The following is a 24,326-nucleotide window of genomic DNA, read 5'->3' on the forward strand; positions in this document are numbered from 1 at the left end:
CATTTGCTTCCAATGCATCGATGTTTACCTTGTTTTCTTGTTTTTGTTGCTTTGTATCTTTTTCTGTCACTTTTTGTGTTAGTAACTGAATCTATCCATCAATTACTTTGACTGGCATATGCCACACAAACGCAGTTGACCCCTTGTACTATGAAAACAAATACTTTTATTAGTCTTATATATATAAAGGTGTCATCAGCAAACAAACTGCAGTAAGTAAAGACATGTTGTGACAGAATATTCCAATGGAACAATATCCTTTGGCTTGAAATGAAAGTTGGTTGGGGTTTTAGACATGTGTCCGTAAGCATGAATATTCGCTAGTGTTATCAGTGCCACTAACACATTTATATCATGTCTGACTTGATCGACATTGTAACATCTGCAAGAAAATACAGATAGGGCTCTAATAAGATCTGCATTGATCACAAGTGGCATCACTTACAGAATACAATTCTTCATGTACATTGCATTTAATTTTTTCATGACTATGTTGTATGACCAACCATGCAGTTACTGTGAACAAACAAAGCTTGATTATGCATGGAGGAAAAGCACACACGGCAAACAAATTTGATCTTGTTCTCTAGCCCCTAAATGAAAGTTTGGAAGTTCAAAACTCCCCATTGAAAGTTCAAAAAAACCCCCATTGTAAAAATAGGTTATTTGAAGTTTACGCAGCTGACAAGCTTTCTAACAACAAATATTTCAAGAGATATGTTTTCTTTGTTATGCATGGCATATTACACTAATTTACTGCAATATTTTGGTTAACTCTCAATTAACCAAATACAAAAAACGGACTTCTTTCCAGAGCTCTGGCTCAAATTTTTGAAAAGGTAATCATCTGGAGCAATATGAATACTGTAGCACTGATGCAATGATGAACTGATGAGAAATATGCTCCACTTTTTTCAAGTCTGTACTATCTGCAACAACAGAGAACTTAGCCTCAGAAACAGTTCCAGTTTCAATGGTAAAGTGTGAGTGTGTTTGAGGGTGAAACTGAGAACTTCACCTACAGGAGTCAGAAACACTTGAAGCCTCATCAGAATTTCGCTATTCCCTGATCTCTCATGAGAACCAGATGAGATTGGGTGACCTTTAACCTGGGTCTGGCATCCATGGACTTTGAAGCATCTCCTGTTTCTCATTTCCTTTGATTTGGCATGGATACCTCGGATTAGGAAACCAAAGTTCGCCCATTCTGCTTCATATTGCTGCCATCAGAAGTGGCAGGTAATGCAAGCAACCGACCTGGTTCTATTCATGACATCCTTACCAAGACATTATTATTTAACGAAGTAAATTTTCATCAAAGCCAACTTTGGAATATGCCAGAGCATAATGCACTTGGATGTTGAGACCCAACACTCAGGCTTGTCAATTTACATTGACATGGTCAAGTTCATCCATCCATGATCTGCAGGGAAGAAATGTACAGACTTCCACCAGCTGTTGTTCTTGAGGGGATTTAATTTAGATAAACCCAAATGTTTCCTCTTGTTTTGCTAATTACACAGCTGAATTTGTTTTCAGTTTCCTTCGAACTTTTGGCTTCTTGACAGCTCGTAAGTATGGGTTATCAATGACTGCCTCTGTCTTTTCACTTGATGGTTGTGATGATGCCGCGGCAGTGTCACTAGTCCCTCCTCCTCCTTCCTGACTGCTCTGACTAGCCTCTGGATTCTCTTCCCTGTTTTCCTTGTTGGTCAGAGCTTCACTGTCTTGAGAGTCTGTCTGCCTGCCATCGGAATCCGTCTGTTCACTGGGATCATCCTGTTCCTCTGAGTCGGCAACTTCATGTTGGTGTGGCAACACGGCATCTAGGTATGGAATTGCTGGCTTTTTGCTTGCAATCACTGAAAAACATTGATTATTGGTAGCATTCAGGCAACTGGATAGAGTGAGTTGTACTTGCTTGACGAAATATGCAAAGCATTAAAACATTCAAATAGACAATAACTATACTGTCAGTATTGCTGGAAACAAAATGATTGAAAATAGATAAAGGGACTTGTAGTTGTGACTTAGTTTTACTAAACTGGAATACCCAAATTGAACATCTATAATGTCTGACCACTTATGGTGTTTATAATACTGTTTGAGGACACAGACACCTGGGACTGATACCAGACCACTACATCTGCTTTTCCATTGCATATTGTTTAATTGATACTTCACAACATTTTACAGCTTTTCAGCACTCACAAAAATATATCCTTTCTTGATGAGATATTGCATTTCATATCAATTTGCCATGCTATTCCCGCGATGACTTTGCTCGTGGCATCATTATATCATTTACTTTTAAAATACCATCATTACTGAAAACCAACAGAACAGCATCAAATTCCAAATAGAAGTTACAACGTCAATTGCAATACTCCTTTGTAGACTAAGATGTTGAAAACTTACACGGAAAGCTAACGTTATCATCTGGAAAGAGTGACTGGGTTTCTCCAGTTTTAGCCATGAATCTGGTCAGTGCTCTCTCTACATCTCTTCTTTGAGATGCTGCCTTCTCTCTGATTGCCTGATAGTCAGTTTCTGGTCTTCTGTATGTCTGCAAAAAACATCATTTTTATTGTGCACTGCTGTGTTAAAGTTATAATCAGGTGTCTTCACGTCAACATAAATAGACTTCAAGTGTCTCAGATGAGAATGTGTTTCAATCTTTTGAAAATTCATCCTGTGCATTTCAGCACCTGGTTTTCATCTGTTTTCCATTGTTTACGATGGTATATTGATTCCAGTCATAACACATAATGGTGAAACATTGAAAATTCCCTGTAAACTGGTCCATAATTTAACACTGCATGATTGATAGCAATAAGTATGGGCCAAACCATCGTGGTGAAAGGGTTAGTGCATTTCAATTTAAGTTGTTAGCCTGGTACGCGCAGAAGCAGAGCCCAAAATTCTGGAATGTCAAGTGACCTCTGCACCACTTTGATGCATCGCTGACTCAACAGAGTTCAATTTGACAGTAGTCCCTCAGCCCATGTGGTTTGACAAGAGGAAATTTTCCATGTCACATGTATTGGTATAGGGCTGTCTTAAGGAAATTTCAAGAAATTCCTTAATGCTCTCAAAGAGTTCAGAAATCTTAATGAAATAATGAGGAAATTCGCTTAGAAATCTTAATGAATGGTATTATTAATGAATTATACACTGCAGGACTGACAATGACATCATATCACATTAGGTGAAGTGATCGCTTCTGAGAAACTTGTCACTCTAACTGAATGTACACTGATTTTGACAGAGGCCTTTCCATGTAGTGGAACCGTGCAAAATGTAAGATGCACTATTTCCATGATATTCTTTGTGTAAGAGTAAAATAAGTTTACTCACAGGTGTCTTGATGTATGTGTGGGGATTTGGAAATGAAGGCAAGTAATCTGCGATGTGTGAGGGGTGGGGTTTCTTCTCTCCTGCCTGAAGGATTCGGGGATTAACTGGAGGTCTCAGCTGCTCTTCTGCACAACAATAGAAGGATGAGTTGCATATAGTCACAGTGGTATTACCACATATAAATCATGGTACAATGTCAATTTTAAAAAAATTATTCAATCAGCCAACTGTTATTAATCTATTTGTTCTAATAGGTTTCTGTTCATGCTGTGAAAAATACACAATTATGCTACATGGCGGGATTAATATTATCATAATAATAACGATTCAAATTTATCAGTCTGAACAATCTTACTAGGAGAAATTATAATTGCAGATGTTTCACATATCAATATTCACACAGCTGGCTTTTTTCAATGCCAAGTTGCAGGAGCTTCCCCAGTCAGACATCCACTCTTTCAATTCCAGTGAGTTGCTATCTTTCAGCATAAAATTCAAAATTGTGTTCACTACAGTGATATTGTTTATACATTGAACGATATGATCAATTAAAAACTTTAGTTTCAGTTCAGCTTCTTAACCCTCTTCACCCCCAGTTCCCTGTATACAGGTCCAACTTTACCATAGAAACAATGGATTTGGGACAAACCATGTGGTGATAGGGTTAAAGGCAGGGGGAGCCTATAAATACCCCCTATCTCCCTGGGCATTCATAATCCAACATGAGTGGCACATGGTAGCAGCGTCAACGAATGCTCCCGAAAATCTGGATCTTTCAAGAACCATGGTGTAAATTAAAGCACTGTTCCAACATATTACGTTTTGTGAATACTTGTGGAATCACCTTGTCGGCGAAATTCTCTCATTTTTTCTATTTTAAGTTGCTTTTTGATGCCAAAAATGCTTCGATGCTGTGTTTGAAGCGTCCAAAAAACAATAGATGAAAGCGTTCAAACAGCTGCCAATCACGAGGGGACGCGCAAAGGTGTAAACGATCAAACATTTGTTGTGTAGGCCTACATCGGATCGATTACGACGTCAACAATGAATAAACGATTCTTACTATATACTGAGCAAAATACATGACCAACGGTTACATGGACAAAACCCGCGACATGCGGACTCATTTTGGATCGAGCACGAAGAACAACTTTTCTAACTACTTTCAGCCGAAATCAACTCGATTCCGATCTATGCCTACACATGGAGCTACCAAAGCAGTAGCACCATGGCCTACCCAAATCACTCAACCGCTCACAGACGGCGAAAAATTGCTCTCGTGACGTCCAAAACCGTTGTTTGCTGGCGATGCACGGTCAAAGGCCAATGCAGTGGCCGGCCACTGGATACGTTCATGCGACGATTGTACACTGAGGTGCCCATGAGCTGCATTATTTCCCGGCGGTCAGGTCGGGGCAATGAAACTAAATCGCGATCCATTCATCTCTGTTGGAGTTGTCCAAAAAGAGACACTTGCCATAGATTATAGCATCAAATGGCGACCGTTCAGACTGAAACATGAAAGGTCTGAAGATCGCCGTGATGTCGTTCTTCTCTATACGTTTTTCTGAGCTTGTTTTTTGACGAAATTGCTCTAATATTATCTGACGTGTCTTTGAAATCTTTATCAACTTCCTTTCCGGACCAGGGCGCAACATTACCTTTTTTCACTTTCATAGTAACCTAGGATTCATTTAATTCGCTGATTAATATACTCTTCTGTACTTCCTCGATTGTCTGTAACTGACTTTACTTTCCGATATCGATATCAAGAAATTTGACAACTACTAACGAATAGTCGGCAAAATTTACAGAAACTGCAACAATAATTACATGTAGGTAATTTTATCGTCTTTAGCCAAAGCGGGTTCGCATGGCAGAAGCAGTATATAACGATCTGAGTTCCAATTTTTACCCTACAGTGTGAGTGTAGTATTCGAACAACTGCGATCATAATCTTACGCTGTTCCGAGTGGCCTTAGGATTATTTATAATATACAATAAATTGACCCTATCAAAATTACTGTTTTTTACATTGCTTGGATATCGATATTTTTTCTATATTTTTTGTCTTTGATTTGAAGTCTTTTGATTCTCCATTGGCTGCAGCTCGGGATTTTTCAAGATAAACAATCAATTATACATTTCCTACATCTTTGAAACGGGGATTACGGTAATCTTTCTTTTGATGAAAATTTTGTGAACGTCTTTGCAATGTGTTCCCACCATGAGTGTGAACTGATTCTTCGTTAGTAAAAATCGTCAGAAATGGTCCAGTGGCCGTGATAAAATAGACTCGGATGCAAAAATCATTGCGAGGAAGATAGTAAGAAATTCACATTGCGATATTTGCTGTCGTATTTCTCAACAGGAATAACCCATTTTTACGCATTGTGTATAAGAAGATCAAGGTGTTCGGCAGTCAATTGCTTCTATCATAATAATCTTGATCGCAGCTATTAGGCGAGAAGACAGCGGGCTCTTATAATCTCGCAAAATTATTGATATTATGTCTTTGTGTTGAAAATTTTCGATCGAAGGCAGCAGCTCAAATCAACAGCCGTGGTATATTGGGTGTTTATCACTGGACGCAGAACTACCTTGATATCAACATTACGTTCTGTACCAATGTACGCCCCTGAAAGTTATAGAGTCAGCTGTGGCATCGGCAGTTACACATTGGTCGTAATCTTTTCTTATTCTGCCCCGTCTTTTGTACCGTCTAGAAATTTCAAAGCTAGAAATTTTTTACCGTGACATATAACACAGTGACCTTGCACACTAATGATCATTCCACTGTTTCTGTTGGGGTTTGTTGGTTTTATGATTTGCCCCGTGGCCCCGGTAAAATATTTTCCATACGATACACAGTTGAATTTTTTTAGGTAAATTTAGTATATTCCCAGTTTGTGGGGTAAAGTTGTCTAGAATGAAAGGTTGAGTTGACGCTGATAGAGTAGATGTCGGGCCCGGCACAGTTGACTGAGGTCCGGTCGGTTTGGGGTCGTTTAGTCCAGAAACCTGCAAAGTTCTGTATGATCATCGTTCGGCATTTGGGTGTTTTAACTCAAATTTTTTGGACAAAGTAATTCAGTAATAATGTACGCCAGATTCCTTGTGTTGTTTTAGCCACCGTCATACGCGTATACGGACGGCTTTAGATTAAAAACGGTAAAAATGTTCAGTGCTCGTAAATGCGTGCAAAGTTTATTTAGTGACTGTTTACGCAGTATAGTCATCAATACGACTAGGATTTGCCACCACGTAACGACTGTAATCCTGCATCAATAGTCCATACGAAAATTTTGTGCTGAATCGAAGGAGGTAAAAATTATCGTAGGAAAGGTCAGTCCATTTTCCGTCAAAGTTGTTGATCTGCAAAATCTTCACTGTGCACAAACTACATGAGTGGCTGTTATAGGTCTACACGTCCCACGTGCTTTCCACTGTTCCTTGTTACGAGCTATGTTCAAAGCGCGGAGTTACAGACATTGGTGAAGTACCGGGTACATTGATTGTGTTCAAAACCTCTACCTGTTTGCTCCTCGTGTTGTTTTTTTGTGTCCCTAACGTCGACTGGCTCTATGCTGTATGTTGCGTACACACATAGCAGTCGGGATTAAGATTTCCCGGGTAAATAGATACACTCAATAGTTTATTCCGCCTCTGACGCAAAGATACACACTGTTTTACATGTGCCACTCCTAGGCCCTGGGATCGATTGTCCATAACTTCTTAAGAATGAAAACTGAGACAATAAAAACATGATCATGCAGTGATACATATATATGAACTCACGAGGCTGGATAATGACTCGCTGTGATTTCTTTGCAAAGAGTGTGAGTGCTGCCAGGTCTGTACCCATTTCAATAAGTGCAACTGCAACATCATTTAGCATAGGCTCTGTTCTTCCTGAGAGTTCACAGTAGGCTCTTGCACTTCGGCCAAGCTCAGAAATGTCTGTTATCAGAAAGGAATGATTTTATTAAACATAACATTCAATAACATTGTTGCTGATAAATGTCCACTCGCTTGCACTTACACCGTCCTAACCTTGTCCATCAGCTGACATAAACCCTCATACTTAGTTAGCACCATCACCAAGCACTATTGTGATGGAGGGACTTGGCAGTCAAGTAAAATGTTATTTGTTTGTGCTGAACTTCTACATCTCTGTGGAAGTAACATTCATAGGGTGCTGGTCGCTTCAGCCCCGTATTTGTCAACCCCAAGTCATTTCGTCCCAGAGCCCAAGATGTTTTGGCACCACTGTTTTCGACATTTCAATGTACATGTATTGTTTCATTTCATTATTGGAAATGCTTGATGTTGTTGTTGAACTTCCTTGGCTGTCCAAATTTAATATTGGACCACGAGAAGTCACGCTTGTAACTTTATCGTTGAACCAAATAAGTGCCGTACACCAAATTAGCACACTGCCGCCAGACTAGCATGCAGTGGTTTCAGCAGTGTGTTCCACCAGAATTATTAGAAGTATTGCTATCAGAAAATATAAACGACATTGATACAACTTGTAACTCTTTGTAACTCAGATATCCATGGTCATTTACAAACAGCCTCTAGGAAATACAGTGGTGCCGAAACGTCTTGGGTCCTGGGGCCAAAATGACCGGGAATAACTGGGTCGAAACAGTTTAGTGCTGAATCATGTAGAACAGTAGAAACCCCCTGCTATCTTGATATCAACTGCTGAACAGCTGTGAAGCAACGAGCACTGCCTTGATCAAACGTTGATGTAATATGTGATGTAATACGCCAGATTATTACAACACAATAGATAGCACAGAGGGACTGTGATAGCACTAAGATTGGTGTACATATGTGGAACAACCGTGTACTCACAGCTTTGAACGATCTCTGTAAGTGTTTCGACTGTAACTTTGTCAGCTGCTTGATACCCATTGTCAAAGCACAGCGCCGCCATACAGGTAGTAAGAGCCTTTCGTCTCGAAGCGCACAGAACCGAATTCTCTGTCGTAGTCATATTTCTGGACAAATCTCTCGGTTCTTATATTTTGTAGCACTGTCTGTTGGAAAAATTAAGACGTCGACTAAATCTGACTCCAGCTCAGGAGGCCTGAGCTCTCGAAAGCCTTACGAGACCTGCCGTTCTAGGAGTTCTAGTTCTGATATGTACCACTTCCGTTGTCTACTTTGGTTTGTTCGGTATAACATTTCTCGGGAACGATACTATTTTGGGAATAGGGGAGGTTAAGGGATGTAAGCGATGCAAAATAACTACCTCGGCATTTATCTTGTAAAAATGGATGAGGGGGTAATTTTACGCATTGTTAACCCACATGCCTATTCAGCTTCTATCTGGTTACCTTCTATATATCTCTGGTGCAACGTAACGTTCTGCCTCCGTGGAATGGCGACCTCGATAATGCGACCTGTTTCGCTTGCTCGCTTTTGCACAAAATGGATTATTCCAGTGAAATTAATTTCACCTCGAACGACTTGTTCGCAGCGCCTTGGCAAGCACAGGAAAACGCAGAGGTGAATACGACTATTGTCTTCCGATCGTTCTACCCAGGATTTCGATTACGTAATTCAAATATATATGGACAAAGTAGTTTCAAGAATGGTTCCAGCAGAAGTGCTTATCTCCAGCTCGACGATGAAGTGAAACTGAAATTTTAGGCCATTTATTGTGAATACGAATTCGTGTACTGTATAGACCGTTCCTTTGACACTCCGCTTTGGCTTGCATGATGTCCGCATCGGCGCCAACGTCTGCGACAACATCGCCGACCGCTGTCGGATACCAACGAACACCACAGATTTGTCGTGTCACAGGTAAGGAGATTATCCCGAAATGTGCAGTCGTCAATTTTGCATATCATACCTCGGCTCTGACAACCCAACTCCAAGTAAAACATGATGACTGCCCTGTTTCAATGTTCCATCTCACAAAAGCGTACAACTTTCAGCGACATCACTTCACATCCACACACTGCAGCAGCAGCAGTAGTGATGTATTGTGTTGAGAATGCCATCGGCTGCGTCGTCGTTATTGTGAACGGTAATCGTGTTTTAATTTTAATTAATTATCAGTATTGAAAAGTGCTACAATGGTTCAAAGTGGACTGGCTGCTTTTTAGCGAGAGGGGGAGAGAATAAAACATGCCAACATATTTATAAATATCTTAGGAATATGCTTGCTCTCGCGCATGCTTCATTGATTGATGTACGCTATACGCATAAGTTCTACTCTCGAATATACAAAATCTGTTGTGCTTTGAAGTAACAGTAGGTGTGAGTGCAAAGCGTTGAATTACATCGTAAAGACGTATAAACAGTTTCACAAAACCAACAATGAACGTTAATTTCGTTTGATGTATCACCGAGAGACGTTCATTGAAATATTTTTGAGTGTACAATGCTAGGCGACAAATACAACGGTTCAACCATGTTGTCTATAGATATGGAAATCACAGGTACTGAGGTAGCATGCTGGTACGTCGGCAAAGCACGAATTTTTATGAGTCAATTGTACCAATTAGTGACCGTCTGACGTAATAAGTGTAGCCCTCTTATGCTACATTATTTTTCAGCTGTTGAGCTGTACATCTTTACATCGCTCATTGTAATTTGATTGTGAGAAAAATTAAAAGTGCTGTTATTTCAGTGAGATGCTGTTTGATATGTTGGTAACAATATTGATAATGAGGTTCTCACACCGCCATCAACGTATGAAGGGTTGAATGAAGCATTGTGTTGCTGCCCAGCCATCATAAATTTTTTGTATGAATAAATTGCATTAATTATCCTAACGTGCCAAATTGTATTGTAGCTAACTATATACACATGTTAGAGTGCATTTTCAATGAATGAATGCCTATCAAGCCAGGGTGAAATATTAAACATTGATTGCATGGTATTGCTAAATATATAACAGAAAAAAAAATAGCGATGAAAATTTTACAAATGGTGAGTACAGTAGTTCAAATGCAAATGGATGGTGACAGCAACACACATGTGAATGAATCATTCCATTTCTGTTCTCTCCGCCTCTGGAGAAACTATTAATCCAAAGTTTAATTATTATCACCAATAATACCAATTAATGCGTACACCTCCTTTAATGAGTCTCCGCAAGCAGCAGAAGTAAGCAGCTATTATTGGATTAATCCGCTGCTCCTTAATGCATTTCTGCCATTGAGGAGACGGGCTTTCCCAGTTTGACCTTCCCTACCTTTTGACCTTTTGACCTTTGTGTTCTTCGTCACCATCAAAGCTCCGCTTATTCCCCCAGAACGAACGTCTATTATTATTCAAATGTCTGCATCCTGTGTATTTTCAAATGATTAGTAACTGGGTCTCAGCTCAATAATCTTTCCAGTTGATGGAACATGCCCTAAACAAAGCCAATTTTAATCTACAGTTTGTTATGTTTCGTCATTGAGTTCTCATTATCTCCAGTCAATTAATCATGATGTCTTATAATTTCATCAATTAAATTGGTTAAATTCACCTGAATAAGTCTCTCTGGTGAACACCCAATATGTATGACTTTGATGAACCTAAAATTTATGTTTGGAAAGCTGTTTTATGATCATGAATAAGAAGGTTGTGCTCTATTTGTTTCAATAAGTACCGCAACATAAACAACTTCAGCCATCATATATATAACTCCCTGTGAATTTGAAAAGTCATATACTTTTGTTCTTTCTTGGCAAGGAATTTCCCTTCTACGGGGGAAAATCTGTCTAGGGTGACAAATAAGCATTTCAAACTTTTTCTTGGTATGTTTGAATTTTTTTATCTAATAATTTTTCATCTCAGTTCCAGTTTACAATTAATAAAAAGAAACAATTATTATTAGTGTATGTATTGCCATGAGAATGTTATGGTATATTAGATTTCTATCCTTTTCCAGTCTAACTGTTGAAAGAGCTAGGATTGGAACATTCTGAAATGCTATTCCCAATTTTAGAGAACATGCTGTAGTGACACTCAAATAAATACTCCAGAGGGTTTCATTTCCAGCTTGCTTTAATCATGACACAATAGACAATTTTTTAAAATGTAGCAAAAATGGTTTCTATTTTCATTCAGTGAAAATAGCATGCATTTAATACGTAATTTAAACGCTTTATTTTTATGGTGGTCAATCCTGCATGGTGTCTCCTTACCAGTAAACAAATTCAATTACCATCATTGACATATCTCTGAATCATTGGAATGCTACCAAAGAAGAACTACATCGTGTTGTCAATAAATTAACCATGCTAAATGTGATCTTGTGACATGTGGGTATGAAATACCTAAGTTTGTCCATTCACACTTTAAAAACACAGCTGGCTGAATCTCCTGGGAATTTTATTTTGAAATAATTTTCAAAACTCCCTGCAGAATAAGAGACCTTGACCTTTCAGATGACTAATCCCATCTACCCAGGCAAGTGATGTCATTCCACGATAAGCAGCCATGCTTTGCTTCTGACCTCAGATGACCTTCGCTTTGTCATGTGACCTTGTAGAGCAATATCAGTTTGAAACGGCAAATGTTCATCTCTCATATTATTTATTTTCGGTAGATATCAAATCTATCATAACTTGCTAAGAGAGGAAAAGAAACTGCAGAAAAAAATTATGCAAAAGGGGAAATTTGAAGTGCGGAATCATCTGAGAATGCTTGATGAATTGCAGAGTGAAAGGAATGAGTCAGTTCACAATGGTTTTGATGAGATCTGAGATGTGAATCTACTCATGTAGACAGCTTGTGTTGCTATGTTTCAGGAGGACTAATGGTACCATATTTCAAAATATCAATTTTCAAAATCGCCTTCTCAGATACAAAGACTTTCGTCTGCAAAGGCATTTTTCAGCATCTGAATAAATTAAAAGAGCAGAAGAAATGAAATTGGACATTTTCCTGAACTGTTCGATAATTCAGTCATAGCAAAAATTAAAAAGTAACTGTTCAGTCAGAGATAAGAGAAATTGGACGGTGATTTTCAACTTGTGTGTAATTAATATATGAGATTCTTATTGTGGAGAGAATTTCAGTTTGATTTGTTACCATTAGCAACAATGCCAAAAGCCACTTCAGTGTTCGGTAGTAATTCGCTCACATGGTGTGAACCACTTATTTCCCATTCATTGTTTTGATAATTACTCTCGGAGTAGCCTCTTTGTGGATTTGGAATGATTTAGGATATTTGAAAGCATGGTTGTGCATGCTGCAAAGCGTGAATATTTTTCCCGTGCTATATAGCCAGATGATGAATTGCCAATCCCTTGGAAAATTTGAAATGCCATCAATGGACTGGGAATGAAAAAATACAATATGTGGCAGTTACTTATCTGGTGTTGTTGATGAAACATAAGTGAAATGTGAAGTTTGCATACTGAGATAGAACATTGATTGAAAGAGCAACACTGCAACCCTAACTATAGAATGATGCAATAGGTACATGTAACTGCAATTCAAATCATTTCATTTTCTCTGTTTTCTACCTGAATGGGAAGAGTGCTGTATCTACTGAGGCAGACGGCACTCTTCCTGTCAAGTAGAAAACTTAAGCAGCGTAGTCAATAATATACAAGCAGCGTTGTCAATGTCAGAAATATTGGATTAAACACGATTGGTTTATTTATTTATTATGTGTGTGTTTGTTTGCGTATTCATTTACACTTTTGACAAACAGCTTATTTTCAGGCATGACTAATTTTTTTTGAGTCTTACAGAAAAAGTAAGGCATTTTTGTGTAGATATTAAAAGATGGTTGGAAAACATTCTCTTCTGCTGTAGAATATGAAAATATATATAACTGTATATATAAGAATAACAGGTAACTTCTCAAACAACTTGAGATATTGGAAAAGAAATTTTTGTGGATAAAACATATATTTATCTGTTATGGAAACAAATAAGAAAATATTGTCGGTATATAACAGGTAATTATATATTGGCTAGAAAATTAGCAGCAAGTCAAATAATGAATTGCACTACATCAATGACAGAATGTTTAACTTGATATAATAACTTTGATGCCAAGTTACCATCAGAATGTAGGTCAGTTAGCAATGAAATTTTCAAGATAAAAAGGAATGGACACAACCACTGTCTTTACTTGAATAAAACAGGTATATTTTCTATAGCAAGAACAAAATGCAAAATTTGGTCTGATTTTAATGGGATATCGCAACGATGGGGCTGTTTTTGCATTTCTCAAACCAAATTTACCCTTCAAGAACAATCTGAAAATTTTATAGACAGAGTATTTTCTTGCAAATACAAAATGATTGGTTTTCATGTTGTAGCAGTAATAATAAAACTCTCTCACTCCACTCAAAATCTCCAAAATTCAGTAGCTTTTACTTTTCCCAAGTTGAACTAATGATCCATGCAGTTGTTACATCAGAAATATTATTAATACTGTGCAAAATGCAAATACAGTCCAAAGGAGTTATTATCTACCAAGATTTTATAAAATTCATGCTAGCGTAAGTGAGACATGCATGGCATAACTTGACTATGTGGCATTGGATGGTAATTGATAGCCTTTGATGACAGTTTCAAGTAGCTGGTAATATCTGTCACACTTCTGAAATGACAACTATATCACCCTTGCGTTGACACTGCCTGGAAGAGTACTGTAACAATGGTCTTGCAAAAAAGAGCGAGAAATGCCCTTCAGGAAACCTGTGTCACTCGGCACTGTGCAATTTATCAAACCTTGTCTGATACTTGCAAGCCTGCAAATAATCCCTTTCTGGGCATTAGGGTTCAATTTGCAATTTCTCCAACATCCGTTCGAGTCATTTGCTCTGAACTTAATGGGTCTAGGTTTCTTATATCTCTGTCTCCAGTGCTATAGGTTACTAATGTTTCCATCGAAATGTTTTTTTATCTCCAAAAAAATAATACAAAGTAGCTTTCAGTTTCACTGCATGTCATGTTGTAACATGCTTTTACCAGGGGATAGATGAAATTTGTAGTTTGATTTTTAAACCTGGTAATTCATAAATAGCTATATTCTGAGGAGAAAAGAAATATTACATTGATTTCACTGAAATTATAACACACACACACACACACACACACACACACACCAGTATATATACACACAACTATCGGGAAGCCGGGCCATGATGAAATTTACTTACCCTTACAATGTAACACGTCATACACGGACATGCAGATAATGTGTTTTTAGTCATTTCTTGATACACAGTTTCCTTGTCCTGAGATAATTATCAAGGAAAATACAGATCATAAGCTGTAAAATGTCATTGCGACATGGTTACATTACCCTTTCCTACCCATTTGCCTGTACAGTGGTCCTACTTTGCCATTGAAAACAATCGAGTCGGATCAAACCACTGGTGATGATCAGGTTAAAACATGTAGAGGGTCCACATAAACTTTGCATATTATCTTGCAAACAACAATGAGCAGATTATAATATTGATATTTGTATGAATACTAATAATCTTGTGACTGGAAAAATAATCACAATCATACCCATCGATAATCCCATAACACTAGGTCAAAATTCGTAATACATAGTCAATTGTTATAAACACAGACTCAAAACAGCACAGAACAGACAGTGGAGCACCGGTACTCACAACAAAGTCAAATTCATGAAAGAAAGATATATGGATCTCTTGAAAAAAGACGAAGAAGTTATTTTTCATTCTCAAACAAGTCTTTATGTTCAGTTAAAACTTAAAGACCACTGTTGCATATCTCAATCCTCGCGTACTTTAAAACTGTATTAATCTTTATGTCTAGAACATTCCTGTAAATGGAAAAGCAATTACATGTATGCACATTTGCTGCTGCTGTACCTGTACAATTATCTACTTACTGCATTCTATAGTTTTTAACCATTCTTCCACAAAACGTAAAACGTGTAGGCATTAGCATATAGTGGTATGAAAAGCAGGAATTTTTTTTAAGTGTGAGATATGTTTCAAGCAGGGTAATTCTTAATGTGCTAGTGCTAGTTGACAGGTCATGTGGAAACATAAAGATGTGGAACAGAAACGTTAAAAGAACATAAAAAAAGAACACAGGAATACACGGACAAAGATAAAGTTGAGACTCTTTACACAAAGTACTGTTGGTTTCGGAACCATAACAGCTCACAGTGTCAGATAAGTTATTCAGGCTATGCAAATGAAACTGCTGCCATTTTTTCTATGCTTTGTAGTAACATTCACTGTGCTATGATAGTGGAATTTTCAAATTTTTGTCTATGCTTTGTTTTGAAAAGGACACATTGGACAAAGGCATTTACAATTTACAATCAAAAGGAAAAAAGTTGGAGTTACTGAGTTACTGTATTATCTTAACCCTTTGAGCGCCTAAGTCACTTTTTGCTGCCTATATAAAATATATCCCAGTCAATTTTTTCAGAGTTTTGCCAAAATTTTGATAAAAACCTGTAGCTAATGAATGTAATATCTTTTCGATCCAAGATTATGAAAAAATTACAGAAATATTAATAAAAATTGGTAAAAAGTGTTCAATTAAATTTTGGTGGGGAAAAATCACAAGCACGCAAAGGGTTAAATGACAAAACAGTTGCTATCCAGAAGATACCAATATTTGACATTGAAGGTGACCTCACAGTTGTTGTGATTTTGTCCCATATAAAAATATGGTACATAACAGTTCAGTGATTTTCACAAAATGAATCGTCTATGAGGTTTCAGAGTCACTCACACATGACAAATAGCAATCCTAGACAGTGTCAATAGAGGGGATAATATATTGTGGCAACTGGAAAATGTTTGATTTTTAGCACTGAATAAATTGTGTGTCCAGAACTCTCAATAACCGGAGGATTATTTGTACTACAAGTTCACTGAAACATGTGATGTGATTTAGAACATGGATATGCATACTAACTCTTCTCTATAAAGTGCATTGCACTGGAAAAAATACCCGGTAGGTTGTTGAATAAGAGCAGAGCTGTGTGTCATGTAATAAGCAAACCAAAGGAGACTGGTAGATTTCTTGTGAGTTTAAATGTACTATAGTTTATCAATCAGAAAAGAAACTTCTGCACTGATGAAGTCTGCGATTATCCGATGCAACCTAACCATGTGATTCTATGTTGTATAGGGAAAGTTGAACAAGATTGCAAGATTTTGTCCTCAGACAAAATGAAAAACATCTCCTGTCTCCTGCAGGGTTGATTGGACTCTGGAGAAAGTAATTTTCATCGATTGTAAATAATGCGATTTCTCTACAACAGGAAAAAACGTGATGAAGTCACACTTTAGGAGCTTCATGAAAGGATTATAATTTCAATCAAGGCAAAAAAAGCACCGACATTGATCGATTGAGCACATGATTTTGGTCAAAACCATTTTAGTACAGGTACAGGCATTGTACCGGTATACGTCAGACCGCGAGATGCTGCCTATGATGCTGAGCAGTATATCACGCTGTGAAAAAATTGACTGTCAGTGAGTCAAAATGCCTACACCTGTGTCTTATGGTTTCTTGAAAATGATTGTAGTTTTGGCATAAAATTTATCACCATTATTCAAATTACAGAGTAAGTTTATGAAGTCCTTAATATGATTTGTATTTAGGTTTGTACTTTTATGCATTAAGTGATTTACAAAAACTGCAAGCGACTGTTCCCGGGTCTTTGTATAGATATATAGGAAACAAATATGACCAAATCAACATTTGGAAATTTCTCTCGATAAAATTCTACGATAGGGAATCAATCCCTCTTTTCAGTTTTTATTGAGAGGTTTTATCATCATGGGGCATGCGCTCGAGATAGAGAAATATCAAGGGAACGATTTCACGGGAATGGAAGTGCAGTTTTCAAATACCCAAGTTCCCAGGACCCAGAAGCATCGCAGCGATTATCGTCTCAAGGGTGACGTTGTAAATGGCAGTGTGCTGTGGTATAGCCAAGGCTTTGTGAAATTCCTTTCTAGTGTAAATATCACAGATACTGTGGGTATGTTTGCTGAATGATATCCTAACACAAAATATTCTAGGTGAAGTTGCCGGTACAAACTTTCTATACAGATGCAATTATCTATACACGGAATATATTTGATGAAACCATTCTATGGTAATTTTGAAAGTAACAAATAAAAATTTTCATTTTATCGTTTCACCATGTATGCCTTTATGTATGCCTATGAGTATTTTAATTTTTGTTACTATACACAAAGGGAATTTGTGATCAAGGATGCAATAAAATGTATACCTGGTATTTTTTCTGTTCCACTTCAATGCAGAATTGTTGGGATCCAACTCTGCAGCTGTAGGGGACAGGGACTTGCATGGCAAGATATATTGGTAATAAAAATGCAACCATTGGTGCCACAGAGGCTATTTGACGGCTGTGAGGTTTCCTCAGCCCCCAGTGTGACAAATATGTGGGGATTAATTGATTAATTTAGCAATTGGTTGGTCAGCACGGAGCCAATTAACTTGAGCAGTCTCCTTAGTGTATCCCCACCTTCCAATTATCACTGTAAAAACCCATCATTTCTGGTCTACTTGGTACTCATGCACCGGGCACGGCTGTTGGTTTATTTGTCTCACCGAGGATCTGCCCAGCTGAAAGGTTAACGGAGTGACTTGTAATCCTTGTCTTTCACCATGATTGGCAATATATGAATTTGTACATCAAAAGGAGTTTATACTGATGAATACAATACCTAATCCACATTTTTTTATATTAGTTCTACTCAACATGCTGATCAGAGCATGATGAATTTACCATTGGACTTCTGCATACATTAACATCCAACATGGCTGTAATATTTTTTCACAAAATTTTTCGCAAGACAAAAAAGGACACTTGGATCACACCTGAACATATTGCCATTCAATGCTCCCCCAAGGAGCACCTGTATACTGGTATTAATTTTTTATTAATTTATGATGAAATTTCTCATAAAAAACACTCTTAGGAAAATAGATTTTAATAATACCCCAAGGAGTACTGGGAGCTGTCAGTCATTAAAGTGCCTATTTAATTTATCTACAGCATCAGAATAATAATAATAATAAATTGTCAATATCTACAGATATATGACCAATGATGCTGGTTGAAAGGTACATTATCAGACAAGAGACAGGACAAAAAAAAACAACAATCAAACAGATTGATAGAAATGGTCAAAGGAGTTTTAAAAAGTAGAGTTTTTCAGATTTAAAAACTGACAGGTTTGAAGAAAGACCGGAAGATTATTCCAGAGATTTGGAGCTGTAACACTAAAAGCACTGTTTACCAAATTTTTAAGTGTGTGAGTGCTGTAGTTTGAGTCATCGTCTTACAGTTTCCGTTGGAGAAACCATACATTAAACCTGCAGGAAGGATACCATGTTACATGTACTAAGTGGAGCAGGGATATTGGGAGGCAAAAAATACAATTTCAATGAAACTTTAGAGGCAAAAATAGAATATTTTTAAAAAAGTAATAATCATAACTGTAGGACTAGTTGTGAAGCAAAAATGTACCAGACAACAAAATATATTGTGAAAATATGAAAAATTGCAATAAATATCACTTTTATTTGGTAAATCCTGCCACAACTATTCTTACATTAGAAGGTACCAAAGGTGTTAGGAGAATGGAGAAAAATTGTACCGGTATCTGTGAATTGTACCTGGTACCATACAGTATGTTACAAACATGGTAGAGCCTTCTGTTGAATGGTGTTACCATCAAAACAGAAAATTCACGATAGACAATACCATACAGTGTAAACCTCAGTTATTTATAACAGGTATTCTCACACTGCGGCTCCATGTGTTGAGAAAATCTCAAGGAGACATCATAAAAGTTGTGAAATACAAGTAGCCACCTCGCCTATTGCCCGCGAGGCAAACTCATTGAAAAGTCCGCGTACAGCCCATTTCAAGACCTCAGCAGAGACTGTGTTCTTGTGAGATATTGTGAATTGAGTATGGTAGCACAGAAACATGTCGTGATGTACAAAATGCAAATTATCATCAGAAGGTTCTGCTAAATGGAGATGAGGCTTTTGTGATATGGCAATGCTTTTGGTTTACATGTTCTATGTATCGGTATATTTGAGGGGTTTTTGATAAAAGCTGCATGCACATGATATAATGCTTGAGTTTGGGTGAGATGCGTGACATCGAAAAACTGCTGCTTGTTGTGAATCTCCTGTAAAAGCTTTGAAAAAGCAGCCATTTTTTTCTTTCTGGTGGCCTGGAGGGCTGTGTGACTTGCTTGTAATTTCTTGGAGATTGCATCGGCACCTCAGCAAAATGAGAAGTGACATTTACGTCCCCAAGCTACGGCTAACGTAATAGCTATGTCAATTTTAACCAATCCCCAATGCCACCCACACCTGTGATTCCCTATTGCCGGGTTTGTTGCAGACGTCGTTACTCCAGGGAGTGGGAGTTCAGCAACGATGTGCAAGCAGTTCAGCGTTTATTACCTGCATTTCCTTATTGAGCCACAAACATGATTGTAGGTTTAGCTACAGGATAAAATCCCAATTGGAGATTTTTGTTACAGACACTGCTGCCTGAAATTCTGACAAATTTTATAAGTATTGCATGCGTGATTGCAGCGTGTAATAAGTTGTAATGTGTCATTTTTAGTGTTCATAGTAACATTAGCAGTCACCTATTAAGTCTTATCTATATTTTTCTTTGATACATAATTTCCAAAATTGCAATTTAAATTTCAGACATATGTTTATTGTATAAATATTATGAGAGATAAATTATGTTATTTCATTTGCAAACAGCCCTGTTGTGAGGGGGAGTTACGGGGGATACACAAATTGCAGACACCTTGGTCACTTGGCAACAAGACCAATATCTCAGTAGAGGTGACGTATTAAGCCAGCACTGTCCAATAATATTCGTCAATTGACCAATACAATATTATTTATAAAGTTGAAAAAAGCTGCCGTCTGACATTTTTGCATGATCCTTGTCTGTGCTGATTAGTAATTGTTATGCATTGATGTCAATGCATGCACATATCATTATTCTTGGCTTTTCGACTCATCTAACACTACAGGACAGCTTGCCTGGAAACAACGTTCACATCCCTAGCCATGCACAGACTGTTTATGAAGGTACCTGGATTGATCAGTCAACGGTTATATTACTGCCTCTTTTATTTTTAGGTGAACTTTAACTTGCAATCGTATCAAACCAAATGAAAATTATGCAAATTATGCTTGTGTTCATGCATCAGACCAAAATGATCTTCATGGTTGAGTTACTTTGACATATTGCCGTAACTCTTTCATTGCCAGGAATTAATCAATAATAATGATGACTCCGTAGGCATTGCCAACCACCTGTAAAGCACACGTTCAGAGTTGACCAACAGATCAAAACATTCAACCATATGTATGCACCATGGTACAAGGGCATATTCCGTGACCCTAAGCAGTATTCCAGTTTGGCTGAAAGGTCACAGAATCGCCATATAGAATTAAATCCGTCCGTCTAAGGTAACATGGTTTTTTTGCGTACAAGCAGTTGAGATTTTTAATCCCTCCTGTAGCAGTACAAGCTAAACTCTCCGGCACACATGTAAGTCTTCTCCGCTCAAGGCAAGATTTAGCCCCTTTTTCTGTCTGGGCAGCTTTGGATTAAGGGATTATCAGATTATACCTGTCCAACTCAGTTAGCATCGTGTCATTATTACCTAGGGGAAGTAACAGGCAACCAACATGCAGAACTTGTTTAGATGAATCAGTGTACCGTAGAATTTACAGTGAATGCATTACGACTGCAAATATCTTATTATTGTGAAATTATCAGGATCATTTCAGTATCTAAATACAATACTTTACCCAATTAGACATCAACCTGGATGATTTTTTTTTTCCCAGGATACTCAAGTTCTTGATCAAAATGATCTCCCAAGATTCTTTATCCTTTTTAGCTGCACTCACAAACAATAAACAAATTGTCTGGACATATATAGCTGCAAGATTCTATACACGCGTCGATAGATACCCCAGTATTGCTAAAAGATTACATTTACACAACTGACTCTGCCATTGCCATATGTATACCAGCATAATTATCTTAGCTTATGTTCAGTGCAGAACCAGGGTATTTCCAGGGTATTTCTGTAAAGGGTTGCTGATAAGTAGAGTTGTTAAATTTATACTGTAACCAGATAACGTCTTCTTGAAGGTAAATCCATTATAGGTGCTTAAGTAGAGTGCAACTTCACGCTGTAAAGTCACTTATGGCTCATCTTGACAAAATGATGCCCGAGCATTTTTGATACTTTAACTTGCATAAAGTTATCGGGCAGGTATTGTGGACAGATCACCTAATGAAGTGCTTTGTTTGGGACAATAATTACAGTCAACAAATGCTACAGGGTGTAATTCCCTATCATGTAGAATTGGCCAATCAAGGCAATAACATGATTGGTCAACCTTGGTCATGTAAATTACGTATGTACATATATGGATATATGACGGCCATTGCAAAGATAATATCATGTGGTGATATTGTATATCAACAGCAAACATATCTTTTTACATTTGACATACTATAGTGACAGCTTTTTAGCTCCGCTGTCAGCGACGCGGAGCTTATCAAATAGGTTGATTTTCCGTCGTCGTCCGTCGTCCGTCCGTCGTCGTCGTCGCGTCGTCGTCCGTCAACAATTGCCTTCTCCTCTGAAACCGCAAGTCCAATTGCTTTGAAATTTTATATGCAGTTCACTTAAGGTGACCTCACTTCAGTTTGTTCAAATTGTGGTGAAATTTGCATATTTGTATTTTTGAGGCATTTTTTGGTGTTTTGGTAAAAAAATCTTCTTCTCTGAAACTGCTTGTCCGATGCTTTGAAATTTGATATGCAGTTTGCTTAGGGTGACTTCAGTCAGATGTGTTCAAATCGTGGCGAAATTTGCATATTTGTATTTTTAAGGCAATTTTTGTCATTTGGTAAAAAAATCTTTAAAAAATCTTCTTCTTCAAAACTGCCAGTCAGATAGCTTTGATATTTGGTACATAGGTCCCTAGGGATGATCTATTTCAGATTTGTTCAAATTGTGCAGAAATATGCAAATTTGCATTTTTAAGGCAATTTTGCCATTTTTGGTCAAAAAATTTATTTCTCAAAAAGTACTGGTCTGACAGTTTTGAATTTGGAATACAGGTTTCTATCGATGAATTTATTAATATGTATTGAATTTTTGATGAAATCTGTAATTTTGTATTTTTGGGGCAATTTTTGCCATTTTTGGTCAAAAAATTTGTATTTCCAAAACTACTCATCCGATAGCTTTGAAATTTGGTATACAGGTTCCTACAGATTAACTAAATGATAGTTATTGAAATTATGATGAAATCTACAATTTTGTAATTTTGGGGTAATTTTTGCCATTTTTGGTCAAAAAATGTGTATTTCCAAAACTACTCATCCGATAGCTTTGAAATTGGTGTACAGGTTCCTACAGATGAACTAAATGATAATTATTGAAATTATGATGAAATCTACAATTTGTAATTTTGGGGCAATTTTTGCCATTTTTGGTCAAAACATGTGTTTCTCAAAAAGTACAGGTCTGATAGCTTTGAAATTTGGTATACAGGTTTCTACAGATGAGCTAAGTAATATATATTGAATTTCTGATGAAATCTGTAATTTTGTATTTTTGGGGCAATTTTTGCCATTTTGGTCAAAAAATGTGTATTTTCAAAACTACTCATCTGATAGCTTTGAAATTTGGTATACAGGTTCCATAGATGAACTAAATGATATTTATTGAAATAATGATGAAATCTGCAATTTTGAATTTTTGGGGCAATTTTTCCTATTTTTGGTCAAAAAATGCGTTTCTCAAAAAGTACTTGTCTAACACTTTCAACTGCTTTGAAATTTGGTATACAGGTTTCTATAGATGAACTAAATTTGATCTTTTGAAATTATGATGAAATCTGCAATTTTTACTTTTGGGGGCAATTGTTGCCATTTTTGGTCAAAAAAATTATTCTCAAAAACTACTCATCAGATAGCTTTGGTTGACATGTTCTTAGGGATGATCCTATGTGATACATTCAAAGTATGATGAAATCTTCAATTGCGTATTTTTGCAGCTTATTTTAGCCACTTTTTTCTGGCCACTGCATCGAGCTATCAAAGATTTCCACCCTTCTTCATCAACATGTGTCAAAAATAGTTATTCTCTACATAAACACAGCGGAGCTATATCGGCCGCTAGGTCGCTTGTTATCAAGTTTGTCTTTGTAGAATCATTGTGCATATACCTAAGCATCAATCAATGGCTGTTGAAAATGAACTTCACAATGCATTACCAGTGCATTTGTCACTATTTTTGAACACGTGACAGTCTTCAAGTACTAACACTGATCAGTGAGTAATTATTTATTATCATATAGTGGAATTGATTACTCAGTATTTCAAGGGGACTCTTGAAACTCATCAGCCTAGCTGCTATCGTTGAGGGCATATAGGTCAACACTTGATCACTTGTGAGGCTGTGCAACTATTTGCACGCTGCAGCGTTGATAACAACATTTTGTTTCACAAAAGTTCATGTTTTGTAGAAAGATGTTCTGAAAGGTTTTTTCTTCTACTGATACACCCACAATGGGAATAAGGCACTAATGTTTGCACTATCCAAAAACTACAAAAAAACTTTATTTAGGAAGAATAAATGACATCGAGTCGTAGGCCAAAAAAAAAATTGATTTGTTTCTTGGTCATCTCGCATATCATTTCAAAGTGTGCGTCTCAACTCTTTTTTTTCCTGTTTTTAGCTCCGCTGTCAGCGACGCGGAGCTTATCAAATAGGTTGATTTTCCGTCGTTGTCCGTCGTCGTCCGTCGTCGTCGTCGTCGTCCGTCAACAATTGCCTTCTCCTCTGAAACCACAAGTCCAATTGCTTTGAAATTTTATATGCAGTTCACTTGGGTGACCTCACTTAAGTTTGTTCAAATCGTGGTGAAATTTGCAT

General features: G+C 37.3%; 2 protein-coding genes across 2 annotated transcripts in view; one reads left to right on the plus strand and one right to left on the minus strand.

Annotated features, from left to right (window-relative positions):
* Positions 1 to 752: 752 nt before the first annotated feature.
* On the minus strand, positions 753 to 8,525 carry LOC139140298 (transcription initiation factor TFIID subunit 8-like). The gene is made up of 5 exons (XM_070709455.1): positions 8,221 to 8,525; positions 7,156 to 7,317; positions 3,358 to 3,482; positions 2,419 to 2,566; positions 753 to 1,862 (listed from the first exon to the last, which is right to left on the minus strand). Exons 1-5 carry the CDS (start codon positions 8,360 to 8,362, stop codon positions 1,516 to 1,518), a joined length of 924 nt encoding a protein of 307 aa, XP_070565556.1. The 5' UTR covers positions 8,363 to 8,525; the 3' UTR covers positions 753 to 1,515.
* Positions 8,526 to 8,857: 332 nt separating this feature from the next.
* The window catches only part of LOC139140300 (rab11 family-interacting protein 2-like), a 50,118-nt gene continuing 34,649 nt past the window's right edge, over positions 8,858 to 24,326 (plus strand). Inside the window, exon 1 of the mRNA XM_070709456.1 lies at positions 8,858 to 9,177. Within this exon, the coding sequence (XP_070565557.1) occupies positions 9,090 to 9,177 (88 nt within the window). The 5' untranslated portion in view covers positions 8,858 to 9,089. The remainder of the gene's footprint in view (positions 9,178 to 24,326) is intronic.

The sequence above is a fragment of the Ptychodera flava genome, chromosome 9 (genome assembly GCF_041260155.1).
Source record: "Ptychodera flava strain L36383 chromosome 9, AS_Pfla_20210202, whole genome shotgun sequence".
Classification (NCBI taxonomy): Eukaryota; Metazoa; Hemichordata; class Enteropneusta; family Ptychoderidae; genus Ptychodera; species Ptychodera flava.

Excerpts from the sequence above, each read along its gene's own strand:
- LOC139140298 (XM_070709455.1), bottom strand. The coding sequence starts at position 8,362 with ATGACTACGACAGAGAATTCGGTTCTGTGCGCTTCGAGACGAAAGGCT. Across the intron at positions 7,318-8,220 it reads TACAGAGATCGTTCAAAGCT|ACATTTCTGAGCTTGGCCGA; the intron begins GTGAGTACACGG and ends TTCTGATAACAG. Across the intron at positions 1,863-2,418 it reads TGATAACGTTAGCTTTCCGT|TGATTGCAAGCAAAAAGCCA; the intron begins GTAAGTTTTCAA and ends AATGTTTTTCAG.